The sequence below is a fragment of the Leopardus geoffroyi genome, chromosome C3 (genome assembly GCF_018350155.1).
Source record: "Leopardus geoffroyi isolate Oge1 chromosome C3, O.geoffroyi_Oge1_pat1.0, whole genome shotgun sequence".
Classification (NCBI taxonomy): Eukaryota; Metazoa; Chordata; class Mammalia; order Carnivora; family Felidae; genus Leopardus; species Leopardus geoffroyi.
Genome location: NC_059338.1, coordinates 71,019,512 through 71,042,700, shown reverse-complemented (window position 1 = coordinate 71,042,700; position 23,189 = coordinate 71,019,512). Strand labels below are relative to the sequence as shown.

At 62.5% G+C, this 23,189-nt stretch overlaps 4 protein-coding genes across 8 annotated transcripts; 3 read left to right on the top strand and 1 right to left on the bottom strand.

Annotated features, from left to right (window-relative positions):
• The first annotated feature begins 1,173 nt into the window (after positions 1-1,173).
• On the top strand, positions 1,174-3,694 carry LOC123586412 (cytochrome c1, heme protein, mitochondrial). The gene is made up of 7 exons (XM_045455635.1): positions 1,174-1,356; positions 1,970-2,166; positions 2,252-2,378; positions 2,466-2,623; positions 2,712-2,872; positions 3,205-3,305; positions 3,391-3,694. The coding sequence occupies exons 1-7, from the start codon at positions 1,228-1,230 to the stop codon at positions 3,493-3,495; spliced, it is 978 nt and encodes a 325-aa protein (XP_045311591.1). The 5' UTR covers positions 1,174-1,227; the 3' UTR covers positions 3,496-3,694.
• Positions 3,695-4,473: 779 nt separating this feature from the next.
• On the bottom strand, positions 4,474-9,056 carry SHARPIN (SHANK associated RH domain interactor). Of its 2 annotated transcripts, XM_045455639.1 has the most exons (9): positions 8,827-9,056; positions 8,364-8,538; positions 5,743-5,874; positions 5,524-5,665; positions 5,358-5,448; positions 5,127-5,280; positions 4,930-5,048; positions 4,716-4,841; positions 4,474-4,636 (listed from the first exon to the last, which is right to left on the bottom strand). In XM_045455639.1, exons 1-9 carry the CDS (start codon positions 9,022-9,024, stop codon positions 4,553-4,555), a joined length of 1,221 nt encoding a protein of 406 aa, XP_045311595.1. In that variant the 5' UTR covers positions 9,025-9,056; the 3' UTR covers positions 4,474-4,552. The 2 variants fall into 2 exon arrangements, with proteins under 2 accessions (XP_045311595.1, XP_045311596.1); XM_045455640.1 differs by lacking the exon at positions 5,743-5,874.
• Positions 9,057-9,792: 736 nt separating this feature from the next.
• MAF1 (MAF1 homolog, negative regulator of RNA polymerase III) lies at positions 9,793-12,736 on the top strand. 2 transcript variants are annotated; one of them, XM_045455652.1, is made up of 8 exons: positions 9,793-9,905; positions 10,717-10,842; positions 10,935-11,063; positions 11,141-11,306; positions 11,446-11,567; positions 11,650-11,769; positions 11,923-12,072; positions 12,198-12,736. In XM_045455652.1, exons 2-8 carry the CDS (start codon positions 10,760-10,762, stop codon positions 12,217-12,219), a joined length of 792 nt encoding a protein of 263 aa, XP_045311608.1. In that variant the 5' UTR covers positions 9,793-9,905; positions 10,717-10,759; the 3' UTR covers positions 12,220-12,736. The 2 variants fall into 2 exon arrangements, with proteins under 2 accessions (XP_045311608.1, XP_045311607.1); XM_045455651.1 differs by having other exon boundaries at positions 11,650-12,072.
• A 110-nt stretch (positions 12,737-12,846) lies between these two features.
• On the top strand, positions 12,847-22,080 carry WDR97 (WD repeat domain 97). Of its 3 annotated transcripts, XM_045455479.1 has the most exons (24): positions 12,847-12,989; positions 13,191-13,318; positions 13,497-14,125; positions 14,266-14,387; positions 14,551-15,250; positions 15,321-15,463; positions 15,553-15,789; positions 15,865-15,955; positions 16,136-16,268; positions 16,365-16,486; positions 16,758-16,818; positions 17,027-17,176; positions 17,278-17,535; positions 17,619-17,744; positions 17,842-17,925; positions 19,229-19,357; positions 19,454-19,648; positions 19,728-19,919; positions 20,007-20,204; positions 20,294-20,415; positions 20,495-20,657; positions 21,000-21,544; positions 21,630-21,691; positions 21,768-22,080. In XM_045455479.1, the coding sequence occupies exons 1-24, from the start codon at positions 12,860-12,862 to the stop codon at positions 21,968-21,970; spliced, it is 4,923 nt and encodes a 1,640-aa protein (XP_045311435.1). In that variant the 5' UTR covers positions 12,847-12,859; the 3' UTR covers positions 21,971-22,080. The 3 variants fall into 3 exon arrangements, with proteins under 3 accessions (XP_045311435.1, XP_045311434.1, XP_045311433.1); XM_045455478.1 differs by having other exon boundaries at positions 19,728-20,126; XM_045455477.1 differs by having other exon boundaries at positions 19,728-20,204.
• The last annotated feature ends 1,109 nt before the right edge of the window (positions 22,081-23,189 follow it).

Genomic DNA, 23,189 nt, shown 5'->3' with positions numbered 1-23,189 from the left:
TGTAGGGCTTTTGAACCTCCCTGTGGACATTGTATTCCCCAGCTCTTCCTTTTAAGCTTTTTGGTTACTCTATTATCAGGTGCAGCTGTTATCCATTGCCCCTGGCAGCTTTGAAATTACAACTTGCCTGCAACTGCCTTCAGCAAACATCCTCAGGGCATAGACCATTGGCCCTAGGCAAGCTGGGTGAGCTTTGTAAGAGGGGTCTTCCAGGGAGCCCTCAGACAAGTTAAATCATGGCAATTATTTGCAAGGAAGGTGTTCTGCTCCCTCTACAGGATTATGTCTCCCTGCTCCATTCTACCAGGAATGTGGGCTGTAATTTCCAGGGTTACCACTGGGCTGGAGAGTAGCCTTAACCACCAGAACACCGCAAAACTCACTGTTCTTACCAAGATTCAGTTTTCTTCAATAAACACTGTCGGGATGCTGCACTCCTTTGATTAACTTCCAGAGTTCTGAAAAAGTTGACTCCAACAACTTCTGCTAGTCTTTTCCTTGCTTTTATAGGGGGAAGGGGATGCAGATTTTCCGAGGTCCTTACTCCTCCATTCTCAATGAAGGCCGACCGTAATTTTTTGAGGGACCCTTGGCTGTCATAGTCACGGCTCCTGCATCTGACAGTTTCTGGGTAATAATAAGTGCCAAATAAATCCTTGTCCAACCCCTGCTCAGCCTGGAGAACCGCCACCACAACCCACGCGTGTGGGCCGGGCCGGGTGGGGGACAGCAGCCCGGAGGCCCCAGCCTTCCGGCACTGCTCACGCTCCACCGGAGTGGGGACCCTGACCGGGGCGAAAGAGACCGCGGCAGTGGGCCGCGAGACCCCCACCCCACCTTGCTGATTGGCCCCGGCAGGCCGCCCCTTCGCTCTGGGGGTCTGTAGGCGCTGCGACACGGATGGCCACCGCGCCAGGTCTGGAAATATTGCTGGACGAAAGTGAGCGATGGCTTCGAAGATGCCGTGGACGCCGGACTGAGGGGCCCGAGCGTAAAGGACTAAGCACCGCCGAGGCCGGAAGAACCGCCTCCGGGCAGCGGACAGGCGGAGACAGCAGGTGCCGCCCGCAGGAAGACACCTCGGGTTCCCACCCTACTTCCGGTTTCCACGACTACCTGACGGACGGGCCCCGGCCCGCCCCTGCCCTCCCAGGCTCTCGCGACGTTTGGGCTCCCGTGGCGCCGCAGGGGCCGACGGGAGCAGCGGCCGCGCTGAAGAGGGCCGACATGGCGGCGACGGCGGCTTCGCTTCGCGGGGCGGTGCTGGGCCCGCGGGGCGCGGGGCTGCCGGGCGCGCGGGCCCGGAGTTTACTGTGCGGCGCGCGGCCCTGCCAGCTCCCGCTGCGGACGCCACAGGTGAGCGCTGGCCGCGGCCCCGGCCGCCGTGTGGCCCCGCAGCCCCTGAAGGTCACGGCGGGGAGGCTCTGGGCGCGGGCCCCGCAGCGAGGAAGCGGCCTCCGCCACCCGGCGCCCCCGCCGGACCCCCGTCGCCTGCCGATATGGGGCGCCGGGGAGCAGGACCAGGCGCCCACTCCCCCGACCAGCGGAGGCGCCGGGTACCGAGCGTGGGGGGCGGCGGGGCGGGCTCGCTGCCGGCTCGGGGCCGGGGGCTTTCTCCGGGGGGCGCGCCCAGGCCCGCTCCCGCTCCGGCCTTCCAGACGGGCTGCGTCCTGAAGTGACCTCAGCCTGACCTCGGACCGCGGCTTGTGACCTTGGCCTGCCCCGGCACCCTTGCTTTACATCGACCTCATCCCCAGCCCCGGATCCAAAACCATGCCTTGCGCCCCCTCCTCGGGGCCGAATCACGGTCGAGGAGCCGGCAGTGGGCTGGAGCGGGGTGGGCAGTGGTGCTCCGCAGGAGCTGGCGGGTGCGGTTGGGTGGATGGGTGGGGAGAGGCAGGCGCTGAGAGTCAGATCCCCAGGTAGGGCCGGGTGGTGTTCTGGCAGGCGCTGAGCGGGGCTCTTGCAGGCAGTGTCCTTGTCGTCGAAGGCCGGTCTGTCCCGGGGCCGGAAAGTGATGCTCTCAGCGTTGGGCATGCTGGCGGCAGGGGGTGCAGGGCTAGCCGTGGCTCTGCATTCGGCCGTGAGCGCCAGTGACCTGGAGCTGCACCCCCCCAGCTATCCGTGGTCCCACCGTGGCTTCCTGTCTTCCCTGGACCACACCAGGTGTGCTGCCGGCTGACTGGGGTGGTTTCTGGGCGGTCTGGTGGGGCGGAGGTCCTGGCGCCCCTAACCCTATCCCTTTCTTTAGTATCCGGAGGGGTTTCCAGGTGTATAAGCAGGTGTGCTCCTCCTGCCACAGCATGGACTACGTGGCCTACCGCCACCTGGTGGGTGTCTGCTACACAGAAGATGAAGCTAAGGCGCTCGCAGAAGAGGTGTGGGCCTGGGGATGAGGAGGACCCCGGGGATTGGGGCTCTGGCTGCGGTGGACGGCAGGGCTGTGACGGGGCTCTTGGTGGCAGGTGGAGGTTCAGGACGGCCCCAACGAGGATGGGGAGATGTTCATGCGGCCAGGGAAGCTGTCTGACTACTTCCCCAAGCCCTACCCCAACCCTGAGGCCGCTCGAGCAGCCAACAATGGAGCACTGCCCCCTGACCTCAGCTACATCGTGCGAGCTAGGTACGCTTGCTGCCTGCAGGGCGGTGTGGGGAGGGGGCAGGAAAGTCCACCTTGTGCCAGGGCTGAGGAGGCATGGATCTGGTCCCAGGCACGGTGGTGAGGACTACGTCTTCTCCCTGCTAACCGGCTACTGCGAGCCGCCCACCGGTGTGTCATTGCGAGAAGGTCTCTATTTCAACCCCTACTTTCCTGGCCAGGCCATCGGCATGGCTCCTCCCATCTACACTGAGGTCTTGGAGTATGACGATGGTGAGCAGCCCCCACCCTGGGGGCGGACGAGCCGGGTCTTCCTTTTCCCACTGCCAGGGATGCTTTCTGTGTCATGCACAGAAAGAGGTCGTGCACTCTTCTTGGCTCCAGCACCGAGCCAGCTTACGGGCAGCCATTGCAACCCCGTCTAGCCCAGGCCCCTGCGTGCTGGCCTGGGGGGGGGCGGGGGGGCAGGGGAAGGGGGCAGTCCCATTGGTTTTGAAGCCTTGGTCTGGACCCCATCTCAGCTGCATGGAGGAGGTTGCTCTAGGGCTGTACCAGGTTGGGGAGGGACCCCCAAGGGCAGCCCTTAACACTTATTCTTGGCTCAGGCACCCCAGCTACCATGTCCCAGGTAGCCAAGGATGTGTGTACCTTCCTGCGCTGGGCATCCGAGCCAGAGCATGACCATCGCAAACGCATGGGGCTCAAGGTGAAATGGCCGGGCGTGGGAGAGGGGCTGGGAAATGGGCTGGGGTCCTTTCTACCTCCTCCTTCTGAGCCTGCCTCATCCCCAGATGTTGATGATGATGGGCTTGCTATTGCCTCTGGTCTATGCCATGAAGCGGCATAAGTGGTCAGTCCTGAAGAGCCGGAAGCTGGCATATCGGCCACCCAAGTGACCCTACCCAACGTCTGCTTGCCGTCTTGCCTGAACAGGCCCGCAAGCCAAGGAGCCACCCTGGACCTGTTCAGGCCTCAGCTGGCCCGCTTGGCCAAGCTCCTCTTTCTTTGGGACAAGAGGGAAAGGGGCCAGAGACCAGGTTCTAGCTCCAGATCCTTCAGCCCCCATCATGGAAATAAATTAAGTTTCTCAACACATGTTTGAGCTATTGTGTGATGGGAGCACACGTTTGCAGGGGACTCTGGGACTAAGACCCTTGCTCTCGAGCTCTCAGGGTTGTCCCATGCAGTGTGACCGACGCTGCCGTGTACAGGCTGGGGACTGGGAGGTGGCAGGCAGCACTGGAGGTGGGGAAGGGAGGCAGCCGGCAGCAGTGCTAAGGAGGCAGAGCTAGGCAGAGGCCACCCAGAGTGTGCTCCTGATCTCTTGGCTGGACAACTGGAGGGGGCAGGGTAGAGGTGTTCTGGGACAGCACCTCCTGGCAACCCACAGGGTGGCTGGGGTGAGTCTGGGTCAGACAAACGAGGCAAGTAGTAGGAGTAGGCTGTGAGGGCAAGGGGAGGGTGGCGGTGGCAGCACCCGGGTCCTAGCTTCTGAGCTTTTCTTGTCCCCAGGAGGGAACGTGAGGAGCATCCTGGCTGGAATAGCCTAAGACTGGTGGCCACTGGGAAGGGCAAGAGCCAGGTGGAAGCAAGGAGAGGGTGTGCCTGAGGGTTTCGGGTGGACAACAGGAGGCATGGCCAGGTGTTAGGGAGGGGGCTCTGTGTGCCCTTGGGTTCTAGGAAGAGATCTCAGCCCCATGTGTTTCCAGGATCTCTGGGATCTGGAGGCTAAGTATAGTCACCTGGGCCTGGTTGGGTTGTCCCACCAGCTGACGACCAGGCCCTGCCTCTGCCAAGTTGAGTCCCAAGGGGACTATGCCCACAGTCCGTCGTCCCAGCAGATCGATCCGCACAAAGGCACAAGGAAGGGGTACTCAGCTGGCTCAGAAGTGCCTTTAATGACTCCAGATTGTGGCCCCTCCACAACCCTGGCTTGACCCCTAGAGCAAGCAGTCAGCAAAGGTCTCCTGAGAGTTTTAGGAGGGGGTCCAGGGACCTTGAGCCTGGAGGGACAGGGCCATCCTCTCTCCTTGTGACCTGGGGGTGAGGGAAAGATAAGTCATTCTGCTTGTCCTATCCCCCTGCCCATCCCCCTCCCTTCTTCAGCCTCTGGTACCTTTGCCAGCGGGGTGGAAACTGCAGGAAGGGGGTCCCAAGTGCAGGGCTTCTGGGTGCTGCACATCTCACAGCCGGGTCGGCTGGGAGCATTGATGAACGTGCAGGAAGGGCAGGACCAGCCAGGCTGTGGAGGTGGGGAAATCGTTGCTGCTTACCCTTTCCTTCTGGTGCCCAGAGAATCCCAGGCCCAGGGTGCCCAGTCCCTCACCTACCTGAAGGGGGCTGGGGAGGCTGGAGGTGGCTGGCAGAGGAGCTCTGGGCTGCCCCAATGACTGAGGAAACAGGCGACTTAGTTCCCCATCCATCTTCTGGGGACACTGAGGGCTGCGTCCTGTGGAAGAGGAGGTGGGGCTCAGGGGCGTGTCAGGCTGCGCCTCCCCTCCTCATCCCATCCACACCAAGGACTGACCTGGGGCTTCTCGCGGGGCTGAGAGCAGGTAGAGGAAAGCGGGGTCCCCATCCTGCTGGACCCCGTAGGAAGCGAGGCTGCACTCGGGCACACACAGGCGCCGCCCAATGACCCAGCGCTGCACAGCTGGTGGGAAGCCAAACTCTGAGAACACCTGGGGCCGGAGCATCAAGGCAGCGTCACTCGAAGGCCCCTTGCCCCACACAGGGCTCCCCCCGACCCCATGCTTACCTGCTCCTGGAGGGTCGCAATGGTGCAGTGGGGGTGAACGTGCAGTGAGACGTGGGCAGAGGACGCGGCGTCCTCAACTGTCACCTGTAGCCTGGGCCAGAGTATAGGTCAGGAGGGAGGACGGGGACCCGGGAGGGCTAGGATGGCAGAGTAAAGAAGACCTCACCTGATGGGGCCAGGAGGGAAGCAGGCCTCCTGGAGCTGGACACTCAGAGCCACATGATGTCGGGCCAGGGTGGCTGCTGCTTGGGCTGCCCCCTTCTCGTCCCCACCCTCAATGGCTTGGGCCAGGCGCCCCACCAGCTCTTCTGCAGGGAGAGACAAAAAGCCATCAGGGCTGAGCACAGACTGCTGCTTCCAACCCCCTCCAGCCACCTGCCTTTACCTTTCTCCATCAAGTCTCCAGGGCTCCAGCAAAGATCCACCTTGGGTTGTGGGGCCCGGAGTGTGGGCACTCCAGGGGGACTGGGCGGGGAAACAGGGCACATTTCTAGGCCCAGGGCTTGGGGCAGGCTGCCTAGGAGGGAAGATGAGGGCTGGGCTGGGGTCTCCTGTGACTCGGCCCCCAAGCCGAGTTACTCACCCAGGCCTATGCTGACCAGGTTTCCGGGACTTTTGCCACCTCCTAGCTCATAGCCCATTCCCTGGCGTTTGGCCACACATTAAGCCAGGCCTCCCCCCACCCAATCCTGGCCCTCAAAAACCCCTAAAAGGTTCCTACCAACTCCTCTCAGAGCTGAAGCTGCACTTGGCTTTTCCTTGCTCTGGAATGCTTCTGCATGCTTCTACTGTCTAGCCTCACCTATGCCCCTCCTCCAAAGAAGCCAGGCCACTTCCCTTGGCCTCTACATGCCCTCTAAGCCAGCCAGGGATGCTCCCTTGGCCTCACTGCGGAACCGAAACAGGTCCTCAGAAGCCTGCCCCTTCTTGCTCACCAGGAGGCCTGCAATCAGGTAGTCTCTTGGTGCCCTCAGGGACACCCCTCCTCTCAACTGGCTCTACCACCAGCACAGAACACCTCGGGCTGCTCCCATCCCCAAAAAACCCCCTGGGCCACTGCCTGGCCGGGCACCTGTGTCTCCCCTTACCTTCCTCCTGAGGCCCAGCCTACCTGTCCTGCAGCTCCTGTGACGACCTCAGGCCCTCAGTGTTCTGAGCTATCTGCCCACTGTGATGAACAGGACCCCTGAGCACCCAGGACCAGGCCTGGCCCAGCCTTGACCTAGTCCCAAAGATCACACACACATACACACACAACATACACACTTGCCTCGGGACTTTGGTGCCTGCTGCTTCCTGGCCACGTGGGTGTGATCACACGAGGACCTTCGAGTTTCATTCAACCATCACCTTAATGAGACTTTCCCTGCCAACCAATTTTAAATTGCAAACCCCTCCCGGGGCACCTGGGTGGCTCTGTCGGTTAAGCATCTGACTCTCGATTTCGGCTCAGGACACAATCTGACAGGTTCGCGAGTTTGATCCCTGTGTTGGGCTCTGTGCTAACAGTGTGGAGCCTGCCTGGGATTGTTTTCTCTCTCTCAAATAAATAAACTTTAAAAAAAAAAAAAAGATGTGTGTAAATTGCAAACTCCTCTCTTCTATTCTTCCACCATCTGGCAGAATTTTACTTGTTTTCCAATAAATGTTTTGACGCACAAGGTTACACTAGTACCAAGTATACATAGCGATTCCAGAAGCCTGTATGCTATGCTGTGTGCACCACAAGTCTATGCTTACCAATGTTATATGTTCTCCTTTCTGGAAATTCAAGTCCCAAGAGGGCAGGAAGTCCAAGTCTCATTCATGCTAAGTCTCCAAGGCCTAACATGCTCAGCACAGAGCGGGTGCCAGGATACACATCTGATGAACAAACGAACGAACGAACGAACGAAGGACGTCCTTCTCCTTCTGCAAGTGCTGTGTTGTCTGGGCCTCTCTTACATTGCATAGTAAGGTTCTTCTTTTCCCTCTGGCAGATCTTCTGACACATCTGCGGGCCCTTTCCTTTCCTTTCCTTGCTGCATTATCTACCCGTCAGACCCTCTCTTGCTTCTCTCTCCTGGTGACCTGGGTTGAACTTTTCTACTGCCAATCTTTACCTCTCCAGAGCCCCACCCCAGCCCAGATCCACCTGGTTCTTCTCCCCACAGATGTGTAAGAACCTAGCCACCTCCATTCCCTTCCACGTAGGTCCTCTGTCTGGGAGTTCCATAGTACCTTGTTTCTCCAGCTTTCTTTCTCAACCATGAATTCTTCCATTTAAAAGCCATGAAATCCAGCCAATTCCATCTCCTAAGTATCTCTGAAAACACCCTTCTCTCCAGCCCTATCTGCTACACCACCCCCACACAAAGGGAGGTCTCAACCAATCTTTTACTGTTTTTTTTTTTTTTTTAATGTTTGTTTTTGAGAGTGAGAAAGAGAAAGTACACACGCACGCGGGGGGGGGGGGGGGGAGAGGGGGAGAGGGGGAGGGAGGGAGGGAGGGAGAGAGGGAGAGAGAGAGAGAGAGAGAGAAAGAGAGAGAGACAGACAGACACAAAATCCAAAGCAGGCTCCAGGCTCCGAGCTGTCAGCACAGAGCCCAATGCAGGGCTGGAACCCACGGACATTGAGATCAGACCTGAGCTGAAGTCAGACACTTAACCGACAGGCGCCCCTCAACCAGTCTTCAGTAGCTCGAATCTGAACCTGTCACTCTCCACTGAGTACATTTCCATGCTCCTGATGCACTCCTCACCCAGACCCTGAGGGCCTGCCTGCTGGGCCTCCACATCTGTCTGCTACTCCAGGCTCCAGCTTTTCAAGCTTTCCAGCCTGTTCTCCTTTTCTCCACCTTCTCCCTCCTGGGAGCCTTCCCAGGACCCAAAAGGGGGTACGGTGGGCCCAGCTTTCCCCACTCCTTCCCCCATCCAGGCCTGGGGGGCTTGGGCTACTTTCGTTCTCTCCCAGTACTCGCAGTGCCCGGCCAGCCAAAAGGAGTCTTCGCTCCAGAGCACTAACCATTCTGTCCCTCCATGGTGGCACCTCGGACTAGAGCTGCCCACCGCTGAGCTTCCTGAGGGTTGAGGAAGTGCAGGCTGAGGGTCCCAGGCCCTCCTGGCGGGGGCTGCAGCTCATGCTGGCTGGGACCTCGGACCGTGTAGGAAACTGACTCCAAGGGCCACTCCAAACTGACCTGAGGAAGGGGAGAGTGCGGGCTCAGTGCCTCCCGCCAGCACACCCTGCATGATGACCAAAGGAGCACGACGTAACATTTACAGGCCACGTGCCCCGTCCTAAGACCCTTACTCCTATCACCTTAGAAAGCCCTCACAGAACTCCTATAAAGATAGGAAGCGGAGCATTTACCCCCACTTTACAGGCGAGGAAACGACAACAAGGGAAAGAGAACTGCTCAAGGGCACAAAGCTGTCTAGCGGAGGGGACTGGCCCAGGGCCCCGCGCCCTCGCCGCCCCCACTCACCGCGCCGGGTCCCGAGCCCAGCAGCTCCAGCCGGAAACGCCCGGGCCGCTCGGGGTCCGCGCTCAGCTGCAGCCTGCGCAGCTGTGCCTCGGCGTCCGGACCCGCGCCCAGCGGCCTCACCGCGGCGTGCACAGCCAGGAGCACCGCGGCCGAGTCCGGGTCCGAGGCCGCTGCCGCGCCACCCGCAGGCGGCGCCATCTCCTGTCCGGCCCCGGCCCCGACCCCCAAGCCCGCTTCCGTGGGCTCGGGCCCCTGAGCGCCTCCGCCGACCGGAAACTGGGGCCGCGAGCCTGGGGTTCCGGCCGTGGCCAGAGCGTCGGGGCCCGGCTCTGACCCTCCTGTCTTACCCAGGATGGACACGACCTAGAGGCTCGGCGGGCGGGGGCTGCAGCCGAACGGTCCGCGTCTACCCCCCGCGCCGGTCCGGGGCAAGACGCTATTCCCAGGCTCCTTCCGAGCCGCAGGTTGCCCGGCGGGCGGGCCCCGCGTTGGTCCGCCAGCCACTCCTGGGAAGGCGGGCTGACACCAGGGGCGGGATGAGCGAGGAGGCGCAGCCAATGAGCGCCAGGAAGGGAGGTGGGATCGCACGGCCTCGAAGAGTGACGGACAGGCAGGGCAGCCAGTAGACGTGGACGGTAGGAGTGAACGGCGGGAGACGCTTCCAATGGCTAGCCGAGCTCTCGATCCCGGCGGCTGGACCAGGCCATTCAGGGGCGGGGGGCCGGGCCTTGCGGACGCTTGTTGTTGTCCGGCCCGGGGAGGCAGAGGTCGCTCGCTCGGTCCTTTGCTCTCTCGGGCCTTCTGTGGCGGTCGGCGGGCAGGTCGGTCGCGATAGTCGGTCGCCTTCCAGGGGCGAGGCTATGTCGCGGTGGCAGCCCGGCAGGGCCGGCAGGGCCGGGAGTAACGGGACGTCGTCGCGGAGCTTCTTCCCCCGGATACAGTGCGGCCCGAACGGAGGCCGCGGCGCCGCCCTCCGGTCCTGAGGAGCCCGAGCTGCCCGGAGCCCACACCGCCTCCTTACCCGCGCCGAAGTCAACCGGCCAGACCCGGCCCGGCCACACTGAGCGCTGCGCAAGCAGGTAGGTGTCCGCTCTGTGACCGGCGCCGTGTCGGGGCCTTCAGAACTCCAGCCCCCAGCGGTCTTCGCGCCGGCGAGCGTGCGCGCGTGCGCGAGTCCCGGGGCGCACTGCCTCCTGGGATTTGTAGTTCTCCGCTACTAGGCTGGGGTTTCCCTTAGCCCGGCGGAGAGGCGGGTGCGGCCAGGCTGACGCTGGAGCGCTAGCGGCCGGCCGACCGGCCCTTCGCGGGTCTTGGTGCCTGCCTCTGTTCCGTGGCGTCACTAACTTACGAAGAAATTAGGCGCGGGGAAGAACGGAGGAAGCCTATGGCTCTCCTCTTTACCTGGATAGAGAGCCTGTAGAACAGGGAAGAGCGCTGCGCCCAGGTGACCGCAGGGCCCCAGCCCCAGCCCCAGGTGTCCTGGATCCTAACCCGGTGCGGGTTATTAGCCTAGCTGAGGAGCTTGGCCGGAGGGTACTGCAGGAGTCCCGCACTTTTGGGGGCTCACAGTGACCCTCACCCCTAACGGTGGAGGAGGCTCTTCTGTCGCGGTGGGCAGTGTCCAGGGAGATAAACCAGAGGCCCCAGCATGAGCAAGATCTTTGGTGCGCCCCCAGGTATGGGGACGGGGAGAGGGTTGGCCGAGCTAGAGCCTCAGCTCACCAGTCTCAGGTAACAGGATCTAATCCGCCTCTCCTACCAGCTCGGAGGGCTTAGGAGTAAGCCGCAGGAGGGACCCGGCTTGTTTACAGCGGCTCCACTTACCCGGTTGGGAGGCCAGAGGCTGAGCCCCAGGGGCCAGAGACTCATGGACCGGTCTCCCACCCTCAGGCAGCACTAGCCCCTCTGAGCGCAGGACGCCCTCCCCAAGGACATGAAGCTGTTGGAGAACTCGAGCTTCGAAGCCATCAACTCGCAGCTGACGGTGGAGACTGGAGACGCCCACATCATTGGCAGGTGAGGTGGAGGTTGTGTAGGCTGGTGTCTCAGAGACCCTTGAGTGGAACCTGATGGGTGGCATGCTCCGTGGTCCCACGTGCCCCTTGCAGGATCGAGAGCTACTCGTGTAAGATGGCGGGAGACGACAAGCACATGTTTAAGCAGTTCTGCCAGGAGGGCCAGCCCCACGTGCTGGAGGCGCTGTCTCCACCCCAGACGTCGGGCCTCAGCCCCAGCAGGTAAGCTGCCGCAGGGCGTGCCTGCTGTGGGCTGTGGGGTTCAGGGCAGTGCTGGGCTGATGCTTCTCTCTCTGCAGACTGAGCAAGAGCCAAGGTGGTGAGGATGAGGGCCCGCTGAGCGACAAGTGCAGCCGCAAGACGCTCTTCTACCTGATTGCCACGCTCAACGAGTCCTTCCGGCCTGACTATGACTTCAGCACAGCCCGAAGCCATGAGTTCAGCAGGGAACCCAGCCTCAGCTGGGTGAGGGTCAGGTGGGGGGAGGGACCCGCAGCCCCACAGCTATCTCGACTGTCCTTCCGACTTGTAGTGGCCCCTGGGTTCTGCCCAGTTCATGCCTCCCGTTCTGCGTCCTAGCCAGTCCCAACCGTGACCATCCTAGGTGGTGAACGCAGTCAACTGCAGCCTGTTTTCGGCCGTACGGGAGGACTTCAAGGCCCTGAAGCCGCAGCTCTGGAACGCAGTAGATGAGGAGATCTGCCTGTCCGAGTGTGACATCTACAGGTGGGCCGGCATTCCTGCAGGAGGGCCGTGGGTGTATGTGGCACTTGGGCCTTCATGCCACTTCTTGCCCCACGCTCTGCAGTTACAACCCGGATTTGGACTCAGACCCCTTTGGGGAGGATGGCAGCCTCTGGTCCTTCAACTACTTCTTCTACAACAAGCGGCTGAAGCGGGTTGTGTTCTTCAGCTGCCGGTCCATCAGGTGGGCGCCTGGCCGCCTCCTTTCCCTCAGCCCCTGCTTTGTCACATGCCACTTCCCCAGCTGTACCCACCCCGCTCCTGACTTTGTCCTCCCTGGGGTCAGCAACGGGTCAGGGACAGGCAGTCCTAAGACCCGTTCCCACACCTCCCCCAGCGGATCCACGTATACCCCCTCGGAGGCCGGCAACGAGCTAGACATGGAGCTGGGCGAGGAGGAGGAGGAAGAGGAGGAGGAGGAGGAAGAGAGCGCAAGTGGAGGCAGTGAGGGCGGACCCGAGGAGACCAGCGCCATGGAGGAGGACAGGTGTGTGACGGTGGCTGTGGCCTGGCTCTCTGTAGCCAGGGGTCGATAGCACAGAGTGGGTGCCTCTCTGCCTGACCTCCTGGGAGGTGGCTCTGGAAGCTCACTGTGTGCCGTCTTCTGCCCAGGGTCCCGGTGATCTGTATGTGAGGACGAGGAGCAGAGGCCCCAGCTTCGTTCAGCTTCAGCCAGTGCCTGGAACCCTCACTTGAGGGTGCCCCAAGGCCTCCCCAGCTGGTGGTCATCCCGGGGCTTGCCAAGGCTGCAGCGCCGCCCAAGGCCACGCCCACCTAGCCCTTTGGCTCCCGCCTGCAGACGTCTGCTCACTCCCACGGGCTCCAGCTGCCCATGTTGTGGTCGGGCTGGACAGCACAGGGCCTGGTGGGAAGAGCCACTGCCCTGCCCCGACGAACTGACACAGGCAGGGACAGCTGGACTACAGAGTTTATTTTTGTATTTCGTGCCGGATCAGGCCTGGGCCTGCACACTCCAGCCCAAAGGGCCCGAGACCCAGTAAGCAGGCCCCTGCGGTCACCACGCTGGGCTTGGCCAGCCCCTGACGCCCACCTGTACCACCCTTCCCCCGTACCCTGCCCGTTGGGCAGCGTGCACTGAGTGTCACTTTGCTGCAGCTGGTTTGTTTCCAATAAAAAATTTCTGTGATTTAGTGGGGACCTAGGCTCCGTGCTGCGTGTGGGGCGGGGTCTGCGTCAAGGGCGGGGCTACTGCCTCCGGTATCCTAGCAACGGTCCTAGGGGCTGTTGAGCGGCCCGGACCTGCAGAGGCCAAAATGGAGACCGGAGTGTCAGATGTCAGCAACCCCTTTTCAGTAGAAGGTGACAGCCTGATCCTGGATCTCGACTTGTATGATGCCGACAGCTATGACGTCCCGGATCCAGGGCTGCTCAAGGAGAAGAATGGTGAGGTGGCCTGGCCTCGCCGCCCCAGATCCCCACGTGACAGGCCTCACTCAGGCACCGGTTCTGTCTGCCGCGACACAACACTCCGTGGGGAGTCCCCTAACCTGGCGAGGCACTCGGGAGGGCCCCTGGCTGCCTACAGCCTCCAGAGTTTGGGGCCCAAGACCACACATCGACAGTGTTTCCACTGCTGACCCGCAGAGTCGTTTTCGGAGCCAGTCCCAGGGCTTTTTACCAGCAGCTTGCGGTGGCAGAACATGACCCCGCGCGCCCGTGCCCGCCAGCTATGGCTACTCCTGCGTACAGGCCTCCGTGACTTCGTGGAAAAGGTGGGGCTTGCCTGTGGCACCTGCCTCGAGGCCTCTTTTCTGGCCCATTTCTTCCCCTCGCTGTCCCTAGGACGCCCCCAGCCCGGATCCCCTTGGCTCCCCTAGGCAGGAGCACTACCTCTCCTCCAGCACCCCCCTTCCCCCAGCTGAATGCAGGCCTGCTCGCCCCTGCCTGCAGGAAAAGAGAGCCGAGCTGTGCGTGGGCCGCTTGACACACGGGCTGGAGCCGCTGCGCCACCTGACGGTGGCAGCTGGGCTGCGCTCAGTGGCGCAGGACCCAGCGGGCAGACGCTTCGTGGTGCTGGATGGTGCGGGCCGCCTGCACCTGCACAGAGAAGACGGCTGGGCTTACGAGAAGCTGTGTGCCCCAGCGGTGCTCACGGGGCTGGTGGCGGTGCCAGGCCCTCTGGGTGCTGTGGGCCGCTTCGTGGGCTGGGGCCCCGAGGGGCTGGCCATACTAAGGCCTGACCTCAGCCTGCTGTGGCTGAGCAAGCCAGGGGTGGGCAGGGTGCCGGGCCACCAGCCCGTCTGCTGTCTGCCGGTGCCCAGCCTGGGGCTGTTGCTGGTGGCAGAGGAAGGCGGCAGCCTGGTGCTCTGGAAGTTCCGTTCAGGAGGCTGCTGCCTGGTGCCGTGTGGGTCACCTCTGCAGCTGCCACCAAGCCCTGCAGGTGCAGTCACCCGATTGGTTCTCGGGCCCTTGCCCTCCCACCAAGCCCCATGCTGCTTTGCGGCCTGTGGCTCGGCTGTGCTCACCTTTGCTCTGGACAGCTGGGCTCTCGTAGACGTGCGCCGGGACCTGCATAAAACGTGAGGGGTACCTAGGGACTGGGAGGAAGGTGGGGTGAGAGAGGACGGGTGAATCCAGGAGGGAAAACAAGTCATGGAGGGGCGCTGGGGCTCACACACCAGGGGGTGCTGAATCTGCGGAGGCCTCTCTTCCCCTTCAGCACCATCTCGGACCTGGCCTACTGCAAGGAGGTAGAGGCCATGGTGACGGCTTCTCGTGACAGCACAGTGAAGGTGTGGGAGGCCGACTGGCAGGTCCGGATGGTGTTCGTGGGCCACACAGGTGCGCCATACCACTTAGGCTCTTGAGGCCCGTTCTCTCTCCACCCTGTGTAAGAGCTCCGGCGGTCGGGAGTCTCTGTCAGCCCTTCCCCGAGCTTCTCTGCACCGGCTGCATCCCGGGCCGCCTGCTCCCCTTCCCTGATCCCTTGGTGCCCCTCCCACAGGCCCAGTGACAGCTGTGGCTGTGCTGCCGAACACCGCCCTAGTCCTGTCAGCCTCGCAGGATGGGACGCTGCGCACGTGGGACCTGCAGGCGTCAGCACAGGTGGGCGAGGTGGCGCTGAGCAGCCGGGGCCGAGGGGTGCCATCTGGGCACGTGAACCGCCTGCTGGCGCCCGCTGGCCCCGGCTGGCCAGTGCTCTCTTTGAGCGCGAGCAGCGTGGAGCTGTGGCTCCTTCGCGAGCTCTACTCGCCGTTGGCGCAGCTGTCAGCGTCGGTGCTCCACCTGCAGACCGCGCCCGCGCTGCCCGCGCCCGCGCACCCGCCGCTGCCTATGCGCCTTGTGTGCGCATGCGCCGATGGCTCGGTCTACCTCGTGTCGGTCGCCACCGGGCGCACGGTGAGCGCGCTGCTGCTCGAACCGGAGGACGGCGCAGCCTCGCTGCTTTATTGCCTACCGCGCGAAGCACTGTGGCTGCTGACACGCGCCGGACACCTGGTGTGTGCCAACGCTGCACGATGCCCCATGCGCGTGCTAAACCGGGTGTGCCCGCCCCCGGCCCCTGCGCCCAGGCCCTGCTGCCTGCACCTATACAGCCACCTCACAGACCCCAGCAGCGCATTCGCCAGCTGGCAGATCGTACGCCAGCATGGGGGCGAGCTGTGCCTCAGTGACCTGGCCCGACCCCGGAAGGACAAAAACCGGTGGGTGCCGGAGCCGCCCACGTGGGGCAAGGTGATGGTGCCCGCGCCGACTGGCTAATGTCATGCGTAGGTACCTGCCCGTGGTGGGGCACACGGATGGCACCCTATCGGTCCTTGAGTGGCGCTGGTCGAAGCCCGTCTTCCAAACCGAGGCACACAGCCCGGGCCCTGTCACCGCCATTGCATCTACCTGGAACTGCATTGTGTCCTCTGGTCAGCATCTCTCCTCCCCCCCAGGGGGCTGGCCTGGGAACCCCTTCCCTCCCCAGACAAAGGCGCAGTCCTGCCTCCCACCTGAGCAGGCGGAGACTTGACCGTGAAGATGTGGCGTGTCTTCCCCTATGCTGAGGAGAGCCTCTGCCTGCTGCGAACCTTCTCTTGCTGCCACCCCGCGACGGTGCTCTGCGCTCTGGGGAAGCGGGTGACTGTGGGCTTTGAGGATCCAGACAGCGCCACCTACGGCCTGGTGCAGTTTGGCCTGGGCAACAGCCTCCGCTACGATCACCGGCCCCAGGATGACCCCACGGACCACATCACTGGTGAGGGGCAGGCCAAAAATAAAGCCCAGGCCATCCTCTGGCCCTGGTCCCTCACGCTGAGCCCTGGTCCCTCAGGCCTGTGTTGCTGTCCCACGCTCAAGCTGTATGCCTGTTCCAGCCTGGACTGCACCGTCCGCATCTGGACAGCAGAGAATCGCCTGCTGAGGTGGGTTGAGGCTGGGAAGTGGGGGGGGTTGGGAGCCTGTCGGCAGCCAGCAGGGCTCCCCTACCTCTGCCCCCAGCAGAGCCCAGAGGCTGGACAGGGGAAAGGGGGCTTGCCCCTGCTAGTGTCTCAGTTTCCTCCTCTGGAGCAGGGCTGGATTCTTGCCCTGGCCACTCCCTTCAGGCTCCTGCGGCTGAATGGCGCCCCTCAGGCCCTGACCTTCTGCAGCGACAGTGGGGACCTGGTGCTGGCTCTGGGCTCCCGACTCTGCCTGGTGTCCCATAGGCTCTACCTGCCCACATCTTACCTGGTTAAGGTATGCAGTGGGCATAGGATTCCTGGGCAGAGTGAGGCTGCTGTGGGCAGCCAGGCCCCCCCAGGCCAGAGCTGTAGGTTTCTTTCTCCTGTTCAGAAGCTATGCCGGAAGGTCCCTGATGTGGTGGATGACCCTCCCCTGCCACTGACCACCCAGGAGTCGCTGACCTCAGCCCAGCTGCAGAGGCTCGCCAGCCTACGTGGGGTGGCCAGTCTTAGGTCTGCTGGCCCAGCTGAACTGTTCTCGAGGCCCCTGCCTAGCTCCCCCGAGTCAGGGCCTGGCTGCGTGCACCCAGCACGGGGACCCAGAGCTCCCAGGCCACTTAGACCACCCCAACCTGTCCCAGCCCTGGCATCCCCACTCCTGGCTGTTGGGCTGTGTTCTGACAGAGGCCTGGCCATGCCCACCCCCAGGTGCTGGTCCCAGCCTCTGCCCAGTCCCCCTGGTGATGACAGCTAGTGTCCCACCTGTGCCCATCCCTGTCTGCAGCACGGACTTGTCTTTCATCCATCACCAGACGGCCACACCTCAGCAGCCAGTGTTGGAGGAGGTGGGGTGGGTCCCAACCCCCAACCCCCTCACCGGGGTGGGTCCCAACCCCCAACCCCCTCACCGTCCCAAAGCCCCAGCCCTGCAACCTTCCCTGGGCTCAGGCCACTCTCCTTCAGCCCCTGGGGCAGGCGTGGGATCCCGTGGCTGTCTGGAAAGCAGATGGCAAGACTGAAGGAGGAATGGGCTGACCCCTAACCCCCACCCAGGACCTAGAAGCCCTAGTTTCCCGGGATGAAGACCTTCAGATGCTGAGACTGGGGCTGGTGGTCCCGGCAGCCCAGCCCCCACCCCCCTGGCAACAGCGGCAGGAGGCCTTTGACAACTATCTGCATCTCATCTATGGCCCTGGCTTGCTGGTGGGTATAGAGCCTCCCCAGCCTCAGCCCAGACTCCAGTTCCTCCCTTCACCCCGGGCCTCACCCCTCACCCCTGCCTATCCCTTTTGCACCCCTTCCAGGGCATGCGTTCTGGAAGAGAGTCCCAGCAATGGAGTACTGTGACCCTCACACTGGAGAGAGAGGCCTGCGATGTGTGTGCCTCGCCCACAGATGCCCTCAGTCTTAGGCAGGCTGAGGTCTGCACCGAAGCCCTAAGGGGGCCGGCAGCCCGCCCCTTGCAGGACCTGGGGACCGGGGGCCGGCGCTTCGCCCCCCCTCCCCGAGTCCCCTTGCCCACCCCCCACCCCCACCGGGGGGTGCACAGCAGGGCCTCCCAGGTAAGGCCTCCCGCCCCTCCCACCTCGACCCTGCCCCCATGACCCTGCCCCCCCACCCTGCGACTCCTCCTCCCTCACCTCAGCTGCTGGCCCGCTCCTCTCTGAGCGGCAGCCTGGGCCTCAGTCTGGACCTGCAGCTGCAGTTGGAGCGGCTCCGAGGGGAGAAGCCTGTGGTCCCGGGCCCACCGTCCCCCCACATACAGCACAGGGTGAGGCGCCCGGGCGGGTGGGCGCTGCCCCCCCAGGAGCAGAGCTGCAGGGGCGCTGGGGGACCACGCTTGGCTCTGAGCCCCTCCGCTGTCCCAGATCCCCCTCCTGATGAAGAGGCGGCCCGAGGAGCTCCTCTCCAACCTCCGAGGCTTCTTTCCTGCCACCATTCAGCCCTATGAGGTAAGGGTCCCTTGCTCTCTCTGGTGGCAGCCTTCTCACGCACCCCATCGTCCCTCTGCTGCAGACCTCCTGGTCCAATCTGACCTACGAGCCGCCTGTCGCCCTCCCCCCACCTCCTGGCCAGCCCGGCCGTGGTGCTATTGTCTGTGGGCCCTGACTCCTTGCTTTCTGGGGGCCAGCAGCCAGAGGGCCAGAGACTCCCAGAGAAGACACTAGGCACAGCCAAGGCCTCTGCCAGCTCATTGTGCCGGCGCACCTCCTCCCCGGTGAAAGTGCTGGGTGAGCAGGTGCCATACGGACTGTCTGGAAGACCAGAGTCCTCTCCCTTTAAAGGAGCAGAGGCCACAGGAGCTGGCCCCTTGCACTCTGCCAGCTTCCCAACGTCTCCATCCCAGACTCCCTGCACACGCTGGCACTGTCATCTGCCCGGGGCGGGGGGGGGTGGGGGGGTGTCGCCGATCCTTCCTACAGCCGTGCCATCTACCCAAACCCTCAGCCCACCTCTCCAGGCTCCTAGCACCAATTCTTATGGACATCCCGGTTCCAGGGCTGGGGGCCAAGTCCCGTGGAGAGGGTGTGGGGGTGTCAGGGCTCCCCAGAGGCTGCCCAGATTTCCTCCTCAGTCGTCACAGCTGATGCCTCCCTTGGCTGTCCTTCCAACCTGGTTTCTAAAGGTTCTCTTTGCCTGTCTGAGCGTTTTGGGTGTTGACTGAGAAAACAGGGAGTCACGATCCGGGTAGCACAGATTTGGTAGCAACCCAGATTGAGTCCTGTTGACGAGCAAAAGCCAGGGGTCTTCACTCGCAAATTGCAGAGGCATTAGGGAACTCACACAGGTTGCTTTCTAAAAGTTGTGGCTAGAAGATGTAATCACATTGTACACGTCACTGCTTTTCTGGGCACTTTAGTCTGGTTACCGGAAACCAGTTTTTACAGAGTGTCCTTTTTTCGCAAGATTTTATTTTCAAGCCCAGTGTGGGGCTTGAACTCACAACCCTAAGATCAAGAGTTGCACGTTCTACCCACCCAGCAGCTAGAGTGTCCACTTGCGCCCGAGAGCTCAGGGCCGCAGTCTACTGTTGAGCCTCTGCCCAGCTCCATGCAGTTCCTCTTTCAAAAGGAGGATGAAGTTTTAGTTCCCAGTCTGTATGGTCCGGGGGTGTTACACAGGTGTACGTGGACGTGGGCGCGAGCCCGGTTCAGCTCCCGGAGACCCGGCCGCGGAGCTGGACTGGCCACTGAGGGGGGTGGGAGGGCGGGTGGAGTTCAGGTTCTCAGCCCACCCCGCCGTGTCCACCTGCAGCCCTCGCGCAGGCCCGTCCACTTCCCCGGCAGCGTGCCCAACTCCGTGGTGCTGCAGCAGATGTGGCCGCACAGGGAGGTCAGCGGCCTCGGAGCCCCTGCCCCGCTCACCAGCTATGGCAGACACCAGGCAAGGGAGGACTGGGGAGCTCGCTCCTGGGCTCTGTGGAAGGGGACCCGAGTTCCCGCGGCATGCCAGCGGCCACCCGTGCTCTCCCCTCTGCAGCCAGGTGGGAGCCAGGACATGTGGCTGCCACGACGACGCGGGAGGCAGTGGCATGCCAAGTGGCAGCAGAAGCTGATCCGGTGGTTGGGGGAAGAGGAGGCGGAGGAGGAGGAGGAGGAGGACGAGCTGTATCTGGACTGGGCCTCTGACTCCCTGAGCCCACACGGGCACCTCTCCGAGTTGGAGGAGGCCAAGGTAGGCACCCACTAGGCCCTGGGGCTGCCAAGGTCAGGAGCGGAGAGGGGGGCCTGCAGCTGCTGCCGCTGCCCCGCAGAGCCCCGAGGATTGGACCCCGAAGCCCTTGCACTCTCGTGAAGCCTCCGCCGGGACCCAGGCCTTGCGCGGCCCCTCGTACCCCTTCAGGCGCTCGCTCTGGGAAGAGCGCTACAGCCATCTGCCCAGGTTTCTGCAATTTTTCGTCTGCCAGAACTGGTTCAAAAAGCTGTTCCCCATCTTCAACCTGAAGGTTCGGGGGTCTCGGGCACCTGGGAAGCACAGGCTGGCGGGGAGGTGCGCAGTGCAGGGAACAGGGCCTCGGCGCTGGGTATCACAGGTGTATCCCGAAGTGGGCACGGTGGAGGGCCTGGCCTCGCGGCTCATGGACCTGCTGGACGAGGCCTCCTGGGCAGACCGCGTGCACATCCTGGGAGCGCTGCTGCGGCTGCTGCCTGACGTGAGCAGAGACCTCTGTAACCGGCTGCGGGGCATCCTGGAGCGCTTGCTCAACCTGGACCAGCCCCCCAGCCTCGAGGTGCACCCCTGGCCCCGCCCCCAGCCCCGCCCACCGGCCCACCCCGGGCCTCCAGCACCTACCCGGCTGCTTCGCTCCTCTGCGCTCAGGACCAGACGCAGAAGCAGTTCGTGATGCTGGCGTTGCAGCTCCTTCTGGCCTGCTCCCTGGAGTCCCACGAGGTGGTGCTGGAGCTCATGTCCTACTTCCTCTACTCGCCAGCCTCCTGCCGGTGAGTTTTGCTCCCTACTCAAACTCACCACCAGCTGAGGAAGGCTTCTGGATAAGCTAGCTGCTCACCACTGTCCCAGGCCCTGGCTCAAGAAGCTGCTGGAAGGGCTAGGCCTTCAGGATCCGCAGGGCTTCCTGTTCAAGGAGATGACGACCTGGGTCCAGGGCCCGAACGCCAACTGCAAGGCTGCACTGCGCCAACGCTGCTGCCAGAAGCTGGAGGAAATGATGGAGCAGCTACAGGTCCCGGTGGATGGAGCGGGGGGTGGGGGGGGTGGGCGGGCAGGCCACTTGCCAGTGGAGCCTCTTGTCTTTTCCCTAGGCTTTTCCCAAGTCGGGGTGGGGGGGGATCCAGGTACAGCTGGCTGGCTCTTCGGCTTGCTCTGTACCTGTGCTCGTTGGTCCTCTCCTGTTGTCCCCCAACCCCCCATCTCTGGGGATCTTCCTGCTCCTCCCCAGGAAGCAGTCTGCAGCCAGGTCTGAAGCTTGGGGCCAGGGGCAGCACCACTCAGGCCTCCCTGCTGGGGGAGGGAGAGCCTCTGCCTTGGGCTTGGCGGCATCTTCAACTGGCTGTTTCCCCCACAGATGGAATCCTTGCAGCCTTCTGTAGTAGCCGAGTTGTCAGAGGTGCTGCCCAAGGTCTCCAGGACCTCAGCACTTTACCCTCCTCCCAAGGAGGCCCCGTCTCAGATTTCTGTGCTTTCTGGGTCACCTTTTCATGTCTCAGTGACACCCTCAGCCCATTCCTGGGCCCCCTCACTGGTGGTCTCACCTGGGGAGCTGGACTTGGCCACCCTTGAGTCCCAGGCCCAGCAAATGCTTCCACCAATGTGCTTCTGGCGGACCAGACGCACGCTGTCAGAGACACTGCGACACTTCTGCCCCTCGTCCGAGGTCCATTTGCACCCCTCAGTACCCACTGCGCTGCCGGATAAGCCACTGCCACTGGAGCAGACGGACTGGTCACAGTCGCAGATGCTGGACCTGGGGCCGATCGATGCGCTCAACTTCTTCTGTGAGCAGCAGCGGGCCCGGCAGCAGAGTCCCCTGCAGGAGGAGCCTGAGAGCCCATGCCTGAGCTTGCGCCCACCTGTGCCCAACACAGTGCTACCACAGCCCTGGGATCGCTGGTGAGGGGGCCACCAGGCCGGGACAGGGCCTGTGCAGGGCAGCTGAGGGGTTGACGGGGCCAAACCCACTTCCTTACCCCTCCAGGCACCATCCTATCCTCCGGCTTCAGGAGGCCAAGGTCCAGAGGTCTCCGATGAGACTGAGAGGTGAGTAGGGACAGGGGGAGAACCAGACCTTGACTTCCACCTCAGCCTGAGACCTCACTGTCCTGCTGGCCCACAGGCCGGATGCCGTCCCGGCTCCGGGTGGGCAGTGCCCTCCATGGCTCCATCCGCATGCTGAAACTGCCCCTGCCGAGGGTGGAAATTCGCCCCTTCCCCCCGGCCTGGCCCAGGCCTGCCCGTCCGCTGCCCCCACTGCTCCTGCAGCCTGCTTTACAGCGCTACTTTCTGCCAGATGACACGAACCCTGACAGCTACAGTTGACCAGGCTGGTGGCCCCAGTCTCTTCTTCCCTCCAGCCTGGAGTCAGGAAGCCGCTTTCCAGCCAACTGTTCTCCCCCTAGAAATAAAGTCCAGAGGTCGTGGCCAGAAAACTGGGTGCCACCTTCATCTTTGGGGGCTGCAAGGGTGCACGGGGAGGTCCTGCTTGTGTCTTGTGAATCTCCCAGTGGCCAGCTGCATGTGCAAGGCAGGAGCCAGGGCCACGCTGGAGTCTGGCATGGTCAGCACTTGGGGGGGGGGGGGCGGGGGCTGTCTGCCTGGAGAGGGGCCTATTCCATGTGGGCATGTCCCTGCTCAGGCACTCAGCCAGCGTTTGTCAGTAAATTACTGAGGTCAAGATGGGAGTGGGAACTTGTGGGCCAGCAAGTGGCCAGGCATGGAGGGAGTGGGAGGGTCTAGGTGGCCACAGGTGTGTGTGTGTGTGTGTGTGTGTGTAAGTGTAAGGGAGGGGAGCCTGCAGTTGTTTGCCGGAGGTGAGACCAGAATCTGTTGGTGCCTTGGTTACCCTTGGGTTGGAAGGGAGAGGAATTGATGGAGTCCCATGTGCTTTATTCAAGAAGCAATAGAGGGACAGCAACCCTTTGGACCCTTCTACCTGAAAATTGTCAGGAGACATACCTTGTATGTGAAGTCTCAGAGGGCTCAGATGGCCTTGGCTTCCTTCTGAGCTGTCAAAAGCTCCCAGGACACTGGTCAGACAACTCGTAGGGCCCAGGTGTGCACTGGCTGTGGGGTGTGCCTTTGCGAAGGGCCAGTCTAGCTTTTACATCCTTCTTTTGGGCCGTCAAGCAGCAGTTTGTTTCCTGTGAATGTTTTCAGCCTCTAACTTTAGAAGTTTCTTCTCCATGGCTTTCTGGTTAGAATTTGTCCGCAACCCGCCCGCCCCAGGCCCTTAACTGTGCAGGGGCTCTTGTTCTGGGGCTGCCAAGAGGGTGGCCCTTTCCTCTCAGAGTAGGGCAAGAAGCCCCAGGACCTTTGCATAAAAGGACCCATGCCTGCTAAGACAAGGACCAGGAGGCCTAGGGCGGTCTGCTGCTACAGGTGTTTCATGCTTTAAGTTATGAAGCCATTAAATTCTTTTTAAAATACCAACATGAGAGGGGCACCTGGCTGGCTCAGTTGGTAGAGTGTGTGACTCTTGAACTCAGGAGTTCAAGCCCTACATTGGGCATAGAGCTTGAGAAAATAAGTAAAAATAGAT